At 40.4% G+C, this 15,464-nt stretch overlaps 4 protein-coding genes across 5 annotated transcripts in view; 2 read left to right on the plus strand and 2 right to left on the minus strand.

Annotated features, from left to right (window-relative positions):
- Positions 1–311: 311 nt before the first annotated feature.
- Mlc1 (Myosin light chain alkali) lies at positions 312–5,190 on the minus strand. 2 transcript variants are annotated; one of them, XM_076794624.1, is made up of 6 exons: positions 5,055–5,190; positions 4,514–4,541; positions 2,800–3,108; positions 2,569–2,655; positions 2,111–2,179; positions 312–876 (listed from the first exon to the last, which is right to left on the minus strand). In XM_076794624.1, the coding sequence occupies exons 1-5, from the start codon at positions 5,055–5,057 to the stop codon at positions 2,148–2,150; spliced, it is 459 nt and encodes a 152-aa protein (XP_076650739.1). In that variant the 5' UTR covers positions 5,058–5,190; the 3' UTR covers positions 312–876; positions 2,111–2,147. The 2 variants fall into 2 exon arrangements, with proteins under 2 accessions (XP_076650739.1, XP_076650738.1); XM_076794623.1 differs by lacking the exon at positions 2,111–2,179.
- A 146-nt stretch (positions 5,191–5,336) lies between these two features.
- LOC143357636 (uncharacterized) lies at positions 5,337–7,594 on the minus strand. The gene is made up of 3 exons (XM_076794156.1): positions 7,496–7,594; positions 7,117–7,307; positions 5,337–6,844 (listed from the first exon to the last, which is right to left on the minus strand). The coding sequence occupies exons 1-3, from the start codon at positions 7,590–7,592 to the stop codon at positions 6,191–6,193; spliced, it is 942 nt and encodes a 313-aa protein (XP_076650271.1). The 5' UTR covers positions 7,593–7,594; the 3' UTR covers positions 5,337–6,190.
- Positions 7,595–8,122: 528 nt separating this feature from the next.
- Positions 8,123–11,216, plus strand: LOC143357915 (uncharacterized). The gene is made up of 2 exons (XM_076794620.1): positions 8,123–10,894; positions 11,002–11,216. Exon 1 carries the CDS (start codon positions 8,133–8,135, stop codon positions 10,863–10,865), a length of 2,733 nt encoding a protein of 910 aa, XP_076650735.1. The 5' UTR covers positions 8,123–8,132; the 3' UTR covers positions 10,866–10,894; positions 11,002–11,216.
- A 1,223-nt stretch (positions 11,217–12,439) lies between these two features.
- Positions 12,440–15,464, plus strand: part of Unc80 (unc80, NALCN channel complex subunit) — a 45,476-nt gene continuing 42,451 nt past the window's right edge. Inside the window, exons 1-4 of the mRNA XM_076795302.1 lie at positions 12,440–13,029; positions 13,109–13,211; positions 13,833–13,881; positions 14,866–14,892. Of these exons, the coding sequence (XP_076651417.1) occupies positions 13,126–13,211; positions 13,833–13,881; positions 14,866–14,892 (162 nt within the window). The 5' untranslated portion in view covers positions 12,440–13,029; positions 13,109–13,125. The remainder of the gene's footprint in view (positions 13,030–13,108; positions 13,212–13,832; positions 13,882–14,865; positions 14,893–15,464) is intronic.

Here is a 15,464-nt window from a genome sequence, read left to right on the forward strand (position 1 = left end):
CTCATGATGAACATTTCAAACAAAATCTACCAAACATGGGTATTATTCGTTTCTTTTATGTCGAAATGAAATTCTATTCTTCTGTTATCGATACTGAAGCATTAAATTAAATCTCGGTATACAGTAAATCTAAATTTTCTTTTTGTTTCGAAGCAATTAGAAAATTTTAATCATTGACGAAGAAAATCAATCGTGGTTTTGAGTGGGTGATTTGATGGTTTCGTAAATATCGATCAAATGGTTTATACAAATAAAATATAAAAATAACCATTAAGAAATGTCGAGATTAAACAGAAAAATCCTTAGCAGTATTAATTTTTGGCACTCCTCATACCCGAGGGGTGTACTTTATTTAATTAACGGTACGAAGTAAAATAACAGTAATCTTTCCATTCGACTCTGTACAATATTAATATGTGGGCATGTACATGGAGGTATTCATACGATGATCGTAAATTATTCTCATTAAAAATATATTTAACCTTACAACAGTACAGTATACCAAATCAAAGAACGTTCTCTATGCGTTCGATGAACAGTTCGTATATTGTTTTTACATACACAGGATTTGATTTCGTCTTTGAATTTTAAATTTTACATACATATATATATATATCTCGCTGTCGAAGGCTCGGTGATGATGATGACGTCGGTGCAGAATGTTTCGTTATTTTATACGCGGCAATGTGAAATGTGTTTATGCTCGGGCGCGTTTGATGATTTTTATAACAGGGGGATGAGTGGTGTGATGAGTGTAACGAACAGACAGACATGTCCTTCGTTGACGTGGAGTTCGACGGACGAATGCCGACAGCACAGCGACCGCGTTGTCACTTCATTCTTCTGCCGCTCTGTCACACAGTCTACGAAGGAACGCTAGAAATAAATCGATCTATATTATTCCGGTTCCACCGAAATAGCGGCACAAATTGATTGACAGCCAGCAGAGTCAAAAATATATACAGTTGTCCTGAGCCGCGGTCTCGTTAGACCGCATGGTCAATCGAACTTTGTGCCGAGCGTACAAGTAGAAGCAAGACTGAACATGATAAGCATTAAAAGAGTTGGATTTGCGACATCTTCACCTTGTACACAGATTGTTCAAAAACACCATTTAATATTTACATGGTACACAGGACACAGCCACAACCCGTAAATGTCCACGACCCATCCCCACTCCAGAGTCGCCAGATCAGGGGAACTGACTCGAATCGAGGGGGAAAAGTTACCATCTCTCTGCCAGTACTGGATTCGTCACGTGACATCGTGACACATGCACGACAGAGACGCAACGCGTCACGTGACCGGGCCGTGGCGGAAGCGTGGGGAAATGGCGTCGTAGAAGGGGAAGGTAGAGTGGGGGGACAAGTCTTGATCTGGCGACTGTGCTTCGCTCTTCACCTAACACTCAGTGCCTTGAGCTTGGCGGAGGATGAAGCCAGTAATTCAATCATGATGCAAACACATGAAAATGTTTAATGTTTATATCCATGTTTGCTAAGACCTTTTCACCGAGCGTGCTGTGTCTTATGCACCGTATAAATATTGTATGATTTTTTTTTTTAACAATCTGTATAACCGTATTAGTCGGACTAAACTCATAGTCCGTTTCGAAAACCCGTACCAGCTGGAGAAAACGTTATTCTATGTGAAACCATGACGAAATTACCATTTCATACAAGACTGTAATGAGTAAGAATATCTCAATATTCGTTGCTTTTCGAATGCATACATAACGATATGACACTTGGAAAAATCTGAAACGTCGAAGTTTGCTGTGTAAATGTATGACAGACAACCGGTTAATGACACTTATAGCGAGATAAGCAACGCCTGGGGGAAAAAGGTGGCAGACGTGTTTTTTAAGTTGTGCGTTACAGCAGTTTCGGGTCACGAACTTTTAGCGTACGAATCTCTCAAGCCTTTGAAAGTGTTGTTGTGTGAAAAGCAGGTTATCGATTTCAGCATCCCAGCCACGTCGATTCGTTGCATCCTATAAATTGTGAGATATGTATGCGCGTAACGGAAAACGGGGAAACGAAGCCGTGTTAGTTTTGCGGAAATAGTTCGGACAACGGCGGATAGGGTATAGTCTACAGGGTGTACTTACGAACGGTGAACTTTGCGACATTGACTTCCGGTTTTGCTTACAATGGCACCATCATCTTCTTCAAGAACGCTGTAGAACACAAAACACGTGGAAACATCAAATGACGGGGAACGGGATCCGAATTCGTTCATTCCCTGTGCGACTCGCCTTGGATATTTCGGACAGCTGTGTGAAAAATCTCTAGGGGCTTGCTACGCTACGGATTTACACGGGGTATACACTAGGAAAACGAGGATCGGGTAACTTTGATTTAGATTTCTACTGCAAAATCAATTACTGTCTACATACTGGTGACACGAACCTAGGCAAGTGCGTTCACTAAGGTTTTATGCTAGTTTCCCTGGAGCCGACAATTTTCTACGTTAATGCAGCTCGTTAATGCTACTTATTCAATACAATTTCTCGTTGTGATCTATTTCACGGGATGCATATGTGTGATTCAATCGATCTATACTCACGGGCATAGGGGATGAAGCCGTCCTCGTCCTCTGGGTCCAAGCAATCCTTCAACACGGTCTCAACCTCCTGGTCGTTCAGTTTCTCACCTGTCATGATATATGTATAGTATGATTTAGCACAATGTATATTCGCATTACGGTTGAGCATTTCATATATTGCGAAAGTCTTCTTAATTTTTCATACTTTAGTAGGAAGTAATGTTACGAATAATATTTAAAAAATTGAAATACCAAGTGCGAGCAGCGTGTGCGAAAGTTCCGCAGCCAACATGGTTCCATTCTCCTGTTTGTCGTACAGTTTCAAACACTCGAGGAAATCCTCGTAGCATCCCTGATCCTTATCCTTTTTGCACTGGCTGTAAAGTGGCAAGAACTCATCGATTTTCAACATTTTCTCGCCCTTCTTCTTTGTTCCACCAAGCTTTTCAATGCCGGCGTTTGTGGGATTCAGGTTGAGGGCCCGGAGAACTTCTCCAAGGTCAGCGGCGTCGATGACGTTGCTGCCATCAGCATCGTAGATGGAGAAGGCAAATTCGGCCTCTGTTGAGTGCAAAATATAAGTATACTATCTATTATTTGTTCCTCTATCTAGATATAGAAGAATCCTCAATAAACTGATAACAAATTAGGTTCTCACTGGAAAAGTTTTCAGTGTCAATTACTTTTTAAATTTTATTTTAATGTCAGTTTATTTAAAAAGTGTAAGGCCTTTGATGATATTTGCTATCATCACGTTCAATTTTACACTACATGCACAGCAAACGATTAAATTCTAAAGTTTGCATTAAAACAATACATTTTTGTATGAAAACCAAGCTACAAGTCTTGTTATTTTTATAAGGTATTTCATGGGATATTACATTTCATATATACGTTTAACAATACTACAGCCAATATCATTCTTCTCTTAATCATGTTAATAAGATGCAAATAATTTGTTTATCCACTGCAAGTGTATATTTTCTTTGACTTCCACAATTAAAGTTAAATATAAAATTCATTTGCAATAAATTGCATCGCAATTGTAGAAGACATTTACGGCTGTAATTCTAATTATTCGAGCCGCGGTATGAAAAAATATACTTATTGTCCATTTGTTTGTTAAACGATCGTTTGCAATTTAATACTCTATAAAGTACTTTATAAAAATATCAAGAATTCACTGCAGGTCGACTTTGATTTAAAAATTGACCACCGGATCAATCGATCAGTTGATCTCTGTATATTACTCTGATTTCTTGGCAAAGTTGAGGACCCCAAATATCAAAGCGATTAACGAATAAAGAAAGATTAAGGATTAAAAAATCCCGTGATTTGGGATGAACAATTTCCGATGCGAAGTCCGGATTAATATCAGCTGAAGCGTGGCTCTTCTTACGCACCTGGTTCAAAAATATTGTTCTATTTTAAGACGCAGCGACTTCCACCCAGCAACCAATTCAAGAACTCGCTGGTGGAAGTAGTGGGTCAGATTACCCCCGCCGAGCCATATAAGAACAGAGCACTATTTTTGAAATGGTGTTACGCATTTGGGGTGGTTACATCTTTGCTTCACCGGTTACTACCAATTGCGTAATGTGATTGTCACATGACATCCGAAAATTATCCGTCACGACGAAGAGCCAACAACATATTATGAAACAGTCTAACTCTAAGCAATCGAAACCGTTCCGCGTCCGCCAACAAAAAAAAGATGTACTTAAAAATGTTTTAGAAGCTCCAAATGCACGTTTAAAACAATCATGGACTTTCTATTTGAATTTTTCGAATATTTTTTTAGCTTTTTAGATGTTTTACACTTTCATGCGAAGCGAAAATTCACTCGATACTTCACCATTACTTAGAAGCTGATACTCTATAGGATCCTTTGTATTCTACTTCCGTTGCACAAGCAAAATTAAACACGTACACACAAGTCAAATATATCCCGTGTCTTTTTACTCACTTTCGACTTCCTTAGCGCTGAGGTCTGACTGCAATGCAAAAGGTACACTATTAATTGCTATAGGAGATACACCGTACGAATACCCCACTTGAATGGCCAGCGAAATTAATAATACAGTTCCAACGAAAAATCAGCAGTTATTGCAATTTCGGTTTAACTCTTCAGAGACGACGTCTGCGCGCTGCACTGACTCCGATAAATATTTAAAAATTGATCACACAAGGTCAGGATATTCGAATTTAATTAAAGAAAGTTTATCGCATGACGACTTCCTCGAAGTTGAAGATGGCAATAAAAAATATCAGAAAGTCTAAATGATCAACGGATTATGGTCATACAATACACAGAAAGAGATCGTCAATCGTCGTTCCCGAAGAATTAGAATGCATATATATTAGAATTGATGCCGATAACGAATAAATTTCGAGTAGCAACGAGATGAATAATTTGATAAATTAACATGATAATTGAATCGAATGTACGACACAGATGAATTTGAAAAATGCTGAATAAATTTGACGATGAGGAAGTCTGAACTCACCATAGTGTCCTATCTAGTGTGCTTGGATGTTGACCGAACGAAGACCGAACCAGAAGTGCTACCGGGTGTTACCAAATTTATTCATTTTATTTCTGTAGAGGGCGCAGCGATCCGGACACACGAGAATCACAAGGAGATCCAGCTCGAAAAGCTCGGCTCGGACAGGGTAGCGGCAACGCCGCGGTCCAAAAACAGTTCGAGAGGTAATCGCGGGTTAAGCTGTGCTTCCTACTACGATAAATGGTTTTCGACGATGGCATTCGTGTATCGGGGCCTGCCAGGCCTGCATATGTCATACGCGCCATGCGAAAATATACATCGGCAGCCCTTCGATGCAAGCTCTCACCCGCTAGAGCCTTGGTATCGCCTAACTCATACCTTAAAGGGAGTAGATCATCTTTATATCGTCCAAAAATTACGACTTTTGTTTTTCATTTTTCTGTAGTTTCATGTTTGTCGAACGTTGTCTTAATGCGACCTTTCAACCCTTACGGGGTGTAATAAAAAAAGAAAATACTGGTATGTTGAAACTTCATTCGGGCTTTTCTAGAAATTATGTTTCCTCACCTGATCGACGCTAAATCTCTGGAACAATAATGTAAAATAATATGTAAAACAAAAAATGCGAAGTGGCTCGTTCACCGGTAGATTTAGAGTTAAAACCAGAGATTTCAAGCCAGCCATGATACTGGTACCAGTGTGTCATCCGAGCCCCGATGAAGCTAGCCGCAATGCTTTCAAAAGGACAGAGCTTATACGTATGAAAGCTTGAAGAGTATGAACTGTGCATCTAAACGTTCGCTACCGTCGAGCCGATTAAAGATGCCCACGCACTCGTACGAAAAGGTTATTGTATTATAAAGAATTTTTGGTTTACAAGGCGATTCTTGGTACACACCAAGGTGGTCTAGGAAGTTGCGGTTCCTAGGAACGCGCGGAATGTATTTCATGTCTCATATAACGCCGTGAAAGCTTGGCATACGCAAGCGACGCGTTGCCCGTAGCCAGTCGATGACTAAGCTCGGGAGTTATTTTTATCAGCTTCTCGTGGACAAACAAGGCATATCATTCTCAAAAAGTAGGTCTACGAGCGGGCATTAAACTGTTGCGTTCCTTGTCTCCAGCGATCCCTTGCGTCAGTTCTTCCGACGACCAAAAATGGTCCGCAATAGTTTGCGCATTCTGCTGAACATGCCCTTCTTCCGCAGCTTTTCCGGTTTCGACATCTTGCTGTCACCGAGATCCGGCGACGAAGCATTTTTCACACCAAGGGCCGATGGTGTTATTTCTTCGATGACCACGTCCTCTAAGCACGCGTCGTTCACGGAAGACCTCGACTGTACCACGGACAAAGGCGTTGATTCGGGCAACGAGTCGCGGTTGTTGATTTTCAAGTCGCCAATCGATTGGAAGTCGATGTTCCCATCGAAATCGTCGACGCTTTTAATACTCCTCACAAATTGCTCCTCCGTTTCGCTCCCAGGTTCAATATCTTCTGCGCCGATAGAGTCCCGTTCGGTTTCATTCGTCGCGTTCGTCTCCCCTACACGGGTCTCCAGTTCTTCTATCATACGGCGCAATACGCTGCCAGATATTCTAGTTATTTCATTCGATCCGCAATTTTCCCCGTCCCTTTGACTGCACGTCGGTTCCATCGGCGTCTCGATAACTGCATTATGTATTATTTGATACATGTCGCCCTGCCCCTGAGTGACAGGCTGAATTTCTGTAGTCCTGCTTCGCTCTGCTGTCGGAGTACTGTGGTCAATATTGTGTATAACATGCTTCACCTGGAAAAAATATGCGAATGCAGCGACAGATCGAGGCAGAATTTATTTATTGTCCGATTTTTAACAGTAACGCTAAGCAAACATCACATTTTCTAAATAAAACTTATTGATCAAAGTAAACCCTATTTTAATCGACATATTTTAAGGGTCAGTTTTAGGTAACCGATGAGCAGGGTTAATAAAAGAGTTACTTTAAAATGTAACCGCTTGCGTTTCAAACTTTTCTAATTATCTAATATACGAAAATTTGATAACTATTGTCTATTTTTAACCTGCTTCTCTAAAGTCGTTAAGAGAGTTGGCACAGATGACGAATCTCCAATATGCAAGTTTTGCAATCCACGCACCATCATTCCGATGCGTTCCATGGTTTCCTGTTCGAATTGAGCCCGATCGTTCATACGTATCGTCGGCTGTATCTGAATGTTAGTCGAATCTTCTCGGTTCTGCATTCGTAATTTTTCTGCCAATCATCATTTTTACTGAATAAAAGTTTTTACAAGCTAAATATCTTAATACAACAGACACGTGGAACCAATGAAATATTTGTACGACGAATCGGAACGATGTTTCAATTAAATGTTATTGGCATGTATAATGCACGTAGATGTATATACATATATATATATATATATATATAATATTATTTACCGTCACCGTTCTCGAAAGTTTCGATGTTATCGAAAGCTTCCTGCATTATTTTGTCGATCAAACTCTTTGCAAATGCCTTGACCATTATTTGAGGCATTCTCACCTCGATAAAAACCTGAAGTCGCTGCCGTCTGCGCAAAGCGACTGTCCTATGTCATATGTCACTGACAAATCAACGAATAGTTCAGATTAATCAGTAAACAGGATTGTGACAGAATTTCTGGCCATATTCGCGTATCTTTGGATCACTAAGAGTGACCAACACATACAAGCAAGAACTCATACAGAACAAGCCATGGTAAAGTGACTCTTCCAAAATAATATCTAAACTAATCGACGGAACCTTTGTTAACAAAATGTTATTCTCCTTTTCATTTGTTACATATAAAACGTTAACATCTCGAACAACTTTTCAATAGTTATGTCACAAGACCATTACATCCAACAGGCAAACAATTTCGAAAATTAACCTATGCAGACGTCTGACACATTCAGACAACAGAGTATCCATTGCGAAAATGGATACAGATAATGAGTTTCAATAGAACGATAAATGGAACAGTTAAGTGAAACAAAAATGTATTTCAAATATAAAATTATTATTAGACAAGTTTGAACAAATATTTTTCCAATCAAAATGGATGAAAACGAACATATCGAAGTAACCATCACGAATCCCGATATGGAAGTTGCAGTTTCCCATGCTGACCACGCGCATGCTACCTTAAGCACTATCCGAGAATACAACAATCCAATTAGTACCGAATTATCTTTTGGAAATGCCGATCCTGGGTACATTAAAAATTCTAAAAGCTTGAGATCCGATAAATTTTATCAGATCTCTGACGAAAAGGAACATTCGTCCGAGCCGTTCGACATTGATCTACTCTTAAGGTACTACGCGTGCAACTCGAGCATGGAAAAATCAATAAACAAAATGTTCGAAACAACAGTCGATAAAAATACGCATTGCTTACACGATCCTCTCAGCAGTCAAGTGTGCAAAGACACCGATCGAGGGCCATTAATCGAATTAGGTGCTGTCAACAGAGTGTTTAATTTGCTGCATCGTGAATCGTTCGAGAACGTTTCATCGTTTCCTTTCCGCGACGCTATAATTAAATTACAGTCTCGATTGAGTCGATACAATAGCAACGAACTGCAGCAGATTCTCTCGGGCGATTCATCGATAAAAGTCTGTCAGCACTGCGGAGTGATTAGCTGTTCGAAATCTAGAAGCGAGTCGGCCGAATCACGACAATCGCCACCTAGAACATCCTATTTTCTAAATACGCAAATATTTTCGAATAATAGCGAGAATACAGACTCGAAAGTTCACAGAACTGTCGAGAAGTTTTATACAAAGAAACAACAGCCTGCGAAGCGTTTCGGAAAGTATAGCGACACGCGGAGAAGCGCCTCCATCTGCGAACGATACGACGACGATAAGAAGAATTCTAAATTAACGGATTCCACTGATAACGCTAAACCAGACGGCAAGGTGTCGGCGAACACTCCTCAACGAGTGGAAATTATGATCGCCGAGCGCGAGAATGGCGTCGAAACAGGAAAAACACGGATTGTGCAAAGTATGGTGAGCGAACACACTTCCGAAAAGAATAAAACAACAGGCAAAAAGCACTTACAAAGCTGTATTAATGTTTTCGAAGCATCGGAACCGTTGTTTATCAAAGGAGAAAAGATTACACTGTCAAAGTGCAGTGACGAGCCTAGCGACATCGAAAAGATACGGCAAGAAGAGTCGAATAAAAATTCCACGTCCCTTGAATCGGCGAAACATAACGATGCATTTTCGATTGTCGACAGCAATCTGTTAGGCAAAAAACAGATTCGAGAAAAATCACCGACAAGAAACCAAAGCGGTATGAATGAAATAAACGAGAAGGTAGTGCAAGATATTTTGTACGAAAAGGCGGCTGGCTCCAGATCCGAGGTTGCACAGCTGAAAACTATGCAGGACGTGATGAACCATTGTAACATTGACTCGATCATCGATACGATGACGTACTTGACGCACGGTCGGTTCGATCCGGCAGACAAGAAACAAGACGAATTTGTTGTGCAATTCAATGATCGAAGCTGGGTGGAATCTGGAAACTCCAACAATAGGCGCTGCTTTATTTTACATGCCGGTCGAGACGGTGATCCGCAATTAGACGCTGCATTTAATATGTACGACGAATCGAAACATCCGGACCGGACCACCGGTAAAAATAAATTCGGAAATGCTAAAAATATCGTTCGAAGCAACGAGCAGTCTGCGATCCTCGCTTGTGCGATGGAGAACGATTCTCTGGAGAACTGTACCAAAGCGATTAGCTCGCCGGTAGACTCTGATCATAGCGGTAGCACCTCGTCCGCGGAAAACATGATTCGCGAATGGATCAGCTGTTCGCATAACGGGGAAATATCTGGCGTTAACAGTCGGAATATAGCAGTCAGTTCGTCGCCGGTTATAATTGGATTAGACGTTAAACTGCAAACACCTGGGATCAACGATAAATGCGTGCACTGCACAGAGACTTCGATCGATACGCCACGTGATCTAGAAGTTAAGCATTCGAATGAAAAGAGGGAGAAGGATTCGTCCTTATCGTCGAATGTTCAAGGTGGAGCGCGTACAAGCGGCGAGAATACTATTGTTGGGAACAATCGGGAGTCGGCAAGTAGCGATGCAAGGAAAAAGACGTGTAAACGAGTAGGCAGCTCGGAAAGCAAAAAGTTTGGTTTAAAGCGGTTTCTCGAGTCGTTGAAATCGATTAAAAGCGGGAGATCTATGAGATTCAAACGGAGCAAATTGAAGTCTGCGGCGTCGTCAAACAAGGATTGCTCGCGTACTTCCGTTAATAGAAAGATTGCACGGCAGATTCGTTACAACGAATCGTCCTTGAAGAGTTTGATCGACAATGATAGAGGACACGGTGAAGTGGCGAACACTTTATCGCTTTATCGTAAAGTTCTCGAAGACACGAACGAAATGGACTGGGACAGCTTTCAGCAATTTATTGGAAAGCTGCACGCGAGTCAAAAAGAGCTCTGGCGTGATATTTGCGACGCCATTGACAATGAAGCGAAAAGGCTGGCCGACAAAGGCGACGGCATCGCGGAAGTGTGTATAGAAATCAGTTCCGTTCCCTGCAAAGGAACAAAGCACGCGGAAAGATCGTGCAGCAACGAGATCGTGTTCGAGATGGACATGACGCTCAGAGATGTCGAGGGGTTTCTTGATAGCGAGCCGGCTTCTGCCGAGAAAAGGCAACTTGACACCCTCTGGAGAGCTAGCGAAGTTATTAGAGTTCGAAATGACGACGTCTGTAATACTGAAGTGGCCTCCAATCAAGCTGAGTAGACAGTGTTCGCCGCTTGTTCGTTTTGCCTGTACGTAACTTCCAGTTTACTATTTTATATACGCATTGCTTTTCATGTTTCTTCCCTTGTTCTTCGTCCATGTAACTTTTGTCATTCCTAATTTTGAAATGTTACAGTAACGGCTCGATATATCTGAAACAGATGTGCACAATAACTACTTCTGAAAAATTTAAGCTCATTGCGGGGCGTACTCCTTCGAGGGTCCAGAAGCTCGATTGATACGAAGTGCAACATGATACAGGATCAGATTGTACGTCGACGAGAATCCAATAACAAAACATTTTCTTTTCGATGATTCATGTGAAACGTAATATTTAATAAAAAGACAATTTTGGACTGCTCTTACTATTTCTTTAGTTTTTCTGCCAATTTCAGGATTTCATCAACTGGTTGGTTTTTTTTTTGGGTGCGGCAAATAACTTTCTAAATTTTACAAAATGTCTCGAACTGGTTCGGACAGTTCCAGAATTGCAACAGCGTTCGCCGATTTTCTGTTTAGATGATTTCAGAACATCTATACGATCTATAAATAATATAACAACTTTGAAAGAGGTAAATACAGTGATTTCTCTATACAGGGTCATCCGTTTTTAAACGGCCAAACGTCAACCAGCTGTAGAGGACCCCAAATGGAACAACTTTCACCCCTAACACTCTTTTTGATTCGGTCTTGATTTTTAGATAATTGCAAAAACCCGTCATTTTTTGCGTTCACTTAAGATTAAATATATTAGGACTGCAATTATGTATCTTGATGATTTTTCCTTTGTTTGGTTTAAAATAAATAGGGGCATCTTTTTTATTAAGTCAACTTTTTTGTATGACCTTTGGATCTTGGTTTTTTTGACATGGGGCACGCCGTGGAGACTGAATGAAATAACTTCGAATCAAAAAAAGTGTTAGGGATGAAAGTTGTTCCATTTGGGGGGTCCTCTATAGCTGGTTGACGTTTGGCCGTTTAAAAACGGATGACCCTATATATGTCGCCAAGGCCTGAATGATAAACGTCGCGGAATTATCCCCATATTGGTATTGCTACAAACTCCACCTTTACTCGTACAGTTTTCTATATCGGTGCACCCTCATTACTGCAAATCAACAGAAACTCGTCAATATCACGTGGCCAATACGCGTGACAGGTGGCACGATCGCTTTACGGAGAAAATTTGATAGAGGTCGAACCTCATTTCTAATCATCTCGTCTGAAAATTTTCCGAGAAAGTCGGGTGGATAAGTAGATTGATAGGCATTGCGACCTATTGAACGTTATCGGAGCACTGTGTCAGTGAAGTTGAAGTTAAGTGTTAATTAGAATAGCGGAGGTTTGCTTCATCCCATCTGTAATCATCGTGCTTTGCAGTATTCCGAGAAAGTCAGGTAGGTTTGGTGGATAAGTAGGTTGGTAGGGATGTGCCGTTGGAAAGGGTGGGTCGGCCCTGGTCGTGCTGGTGGTGGTGGTCCAGCGAGCAGATTCCTGGGCTGATCGATGGAACGACCGGCGCATTGGATTTCCCGAGAGTAGCGCGCGCATTCCCATCCTTTCCAACAGCATTACGTTCGTGTGTCGTGTCTTTCAGTTACTCACGATCCTGCCGCGGTGGTGCATCCACCGGTACGGCGAAGTGCATACCAGCTACCCGAAAACGATGCAACTGTGTCACTAGGCCGAGTGGCACGTGATCCTGTCCTTGCACTGCTGCTGCTTCGTCTTCTTCTTCTTCTTCTTCTTCTTCCTCCTGCATCCGCGGTCGACGTTCGCACGATTCCATCGAAACATGGGATCTCCGACATACCGAACGATCCGGAACAGTGCGTGAACACGATTTCTTCTCGCGAGCTAAATTGATCTCGCCGAATTTCAACCCTTAGCAATCCTGAAATTGTAGAACGGGCAGGCTGAAGGTACGTAGCCCGCTATAATGACAATTCGTTTCCGGGTAAAATGGTAAACTGTCTGTCACAACATTGACGGGAAATTGATTTATTCGATGACAGGGTAGGACCGACGAAGCGTGCGTATTGCAACGCAAAAACACCGGCCGATGTCGACGAAAAAGTGACCGACTGTGCGTTCACTATCGCCAGAGTGAAACACGTGGCGCTGAGAACTTGTAATTGATTAATCATTCTTATCCGATCTTATGGTGCGATTCCTTCTTCTTCTTCTTCTTTTCTACGATGTCTCCTTGGAGCGTATCATGTAAACATTACGAATCATTGTAGATATTTATACTGGAAATATGGATAAACGACGGTCCGTCGACGCGAACTTGCAGGAACAGGCTTTGCCCATTCCAGTTCAGATGTTCCTTTGGCAACAGCTGAGGTATTATTTCCTTGAACGAAAACAGTCGTGCTTTTGTAGTGAAACTTAACCGATTGCGTTACACTTTTGTCGTAAAAATGTAGTACTTTTTTACCGTAACATTTCAAATATTATTTGTTCGTACCAAAAGTTACTTGTAAATTTCCTTGGCCCTGCATTCGAGAGGTTCGTGTGTAACATAGCGTGTGTTTCAAGTGTCAGCAATTTTAAAGGATATTTTAGGAAATAGTCGATTTTATTAACTCTTTACAGAATAATCGGTGAGAAAATAATTTTAGAACTAGCAAAACAAATTTCACTTTTTATTAGGAGTATTTTTAACATTTATTTAATAATGTTGCAATCGTTTAGAAGCTACATTGATAATATATGGTGGACGTCGTGGTGTTTGAAATAAAATTGGCTAGTCCAATGATAAGTATTTTGAAATATGCAGTTGGCTCTTTCAACAATTTCAACTATGATTAAAATGCATTTTAACAATACATTTTTTTTCGTAATGTGCTATACGATCATATTTCTTTCGTAGTTAAACACAAATAGGGTTATCAGTTGATTTATTAGGATAGTTTTGATATTGGTCATTTTAAACTGATTTAATTGTTATGCTTATGTTTACAGGCCATTTATACGTGCGAAATTAGGCAAGCTACACGAGGCATTGTGCATGGTAAAAATTTTCATTTATTCTATAGATATTTCTCCGTTTGTGAAAGAATGAAAAGAACGAGTCTGTGCGTGTGTGTGTCCGTAGGAATCACATGAAAAATTAATTATATCTTATGGCAAGGTATTCAACAAGAAATTATAGTTAACACGATCGCTTGGAGGCAATCCTGTCGCTAATAGAATTTATATGAAGCTGGATATTTTTAGGAATTTTTTACTTTAGTCACATTTAGAAAAATAAATGCTGAGCCTAGCATTTAAATTCGGGAAACGTTGAGTTACAATAACATTGTCACTTTCGTGATTATTCTTGAAAAAGTTTTTTTCGTGCATTCTCTTAGAGGTGTACCTCATTTATTGAACAAAGTGCATTTATCTTTATACAAGTTGATTTTCTGTGAAAGTATATCGAAGCACCCGGTTCAAGACCTATCACAAACAAATGCATGCGGTCTATTATCTGGCTTTAAAAAATTCGGCTAGTACGAATGTTTATTTCTGAATACATTTCTGTGCAATTTATGTACATACCACGAAATACGTCGAATTACTGGAAAACGATTGCGTTAATAAGGATTTTCTGTGTGGCAAAGATTAACAGGGACGAATCTATGAAACTCAGGTGAAAATGCATTCCGTTATTGACAAGTTTGCGTTCAGTTTTTTGAAACAATGTGTTCAAGCTTTTTGCACTCATGAAATCGAACGCCAAAGTGTTCGGCACTGGTTGAAACAGAAAGTTTCAAACAAACACTGTTTATAAATATACTTGAACGTTATCGTAGAGGTTTATTGAAAATATTTGACAAAATTTGAAAAATTCGACGAGATTCGTTCGATTATCTAAAAGTATACACAGGGATTTCATATCGTGCAAAATTCCTTACCAACTGTGTCCCATCAACCCTTTGTTTTCCAATACCTACCCCACCTGCACTAACAAAGTAACCTCCTATGCGCTGCCGCCTCCACGTGTCATCTGCAGTTCTGTCAACACGCGCCAGGCCATCATGTAAGTTCGCTAAGCTTGATGCCTGCCTGTTCCCAATGCTTGCAATATTTACTATTCAATGATTCCGATGAAACTCTTAGAAATAGTTGGTGATAGGGACTAGTAGTCGCTTCGAATCACTGTGGGTTACAGAGGATGCGTTTTCTAACAAGCTGACATTCTAATTGATCAAAAGAGCCAAACGCAAACTATGCGAAAATTATGCAAGTTTTTCTTCTGCAAAAAAAGCAGGACATATCAAGGATATTCTTCGGAAAACGTATCCACTGTAAACTCTGAAGGTTCTCCGCAGTTTGATGGTTTGCAACAATCGTCCTTCTCTTGTTTTGAATTTTCTTCCAGTTTGATTGAATTGCTTGGAAACTTGCAAGCAAAAATATCGAATAACCATCGCTAGAAATAATTCGCTACTTGCAGAAAATATTACCTACTAATGCTTTTCTGCATGTTACGATCAAATTCATGAAACCAAACAACTGCCATGATGAATCCTTATGTTACAGTAAAACTATAATGTATCCTAATATTTATTTCCCGATTAAACATATCAACATTTTGTTTAATTTTTTAAC

Source organism: Halictus rubicundus, chromosome 10 (genome assembly GCF_050948215.1).
Source record: "Halictus rubicundus isolate RS-2024b chromosome 10, iyHalRubi1_principal, whole genome shotgun sequence".
NCBI lineage: Eukaryota > Metazoa > Arthropoda > Insecta > Hymenoptera > Halictidae > Halictus > Halictus rubicundus.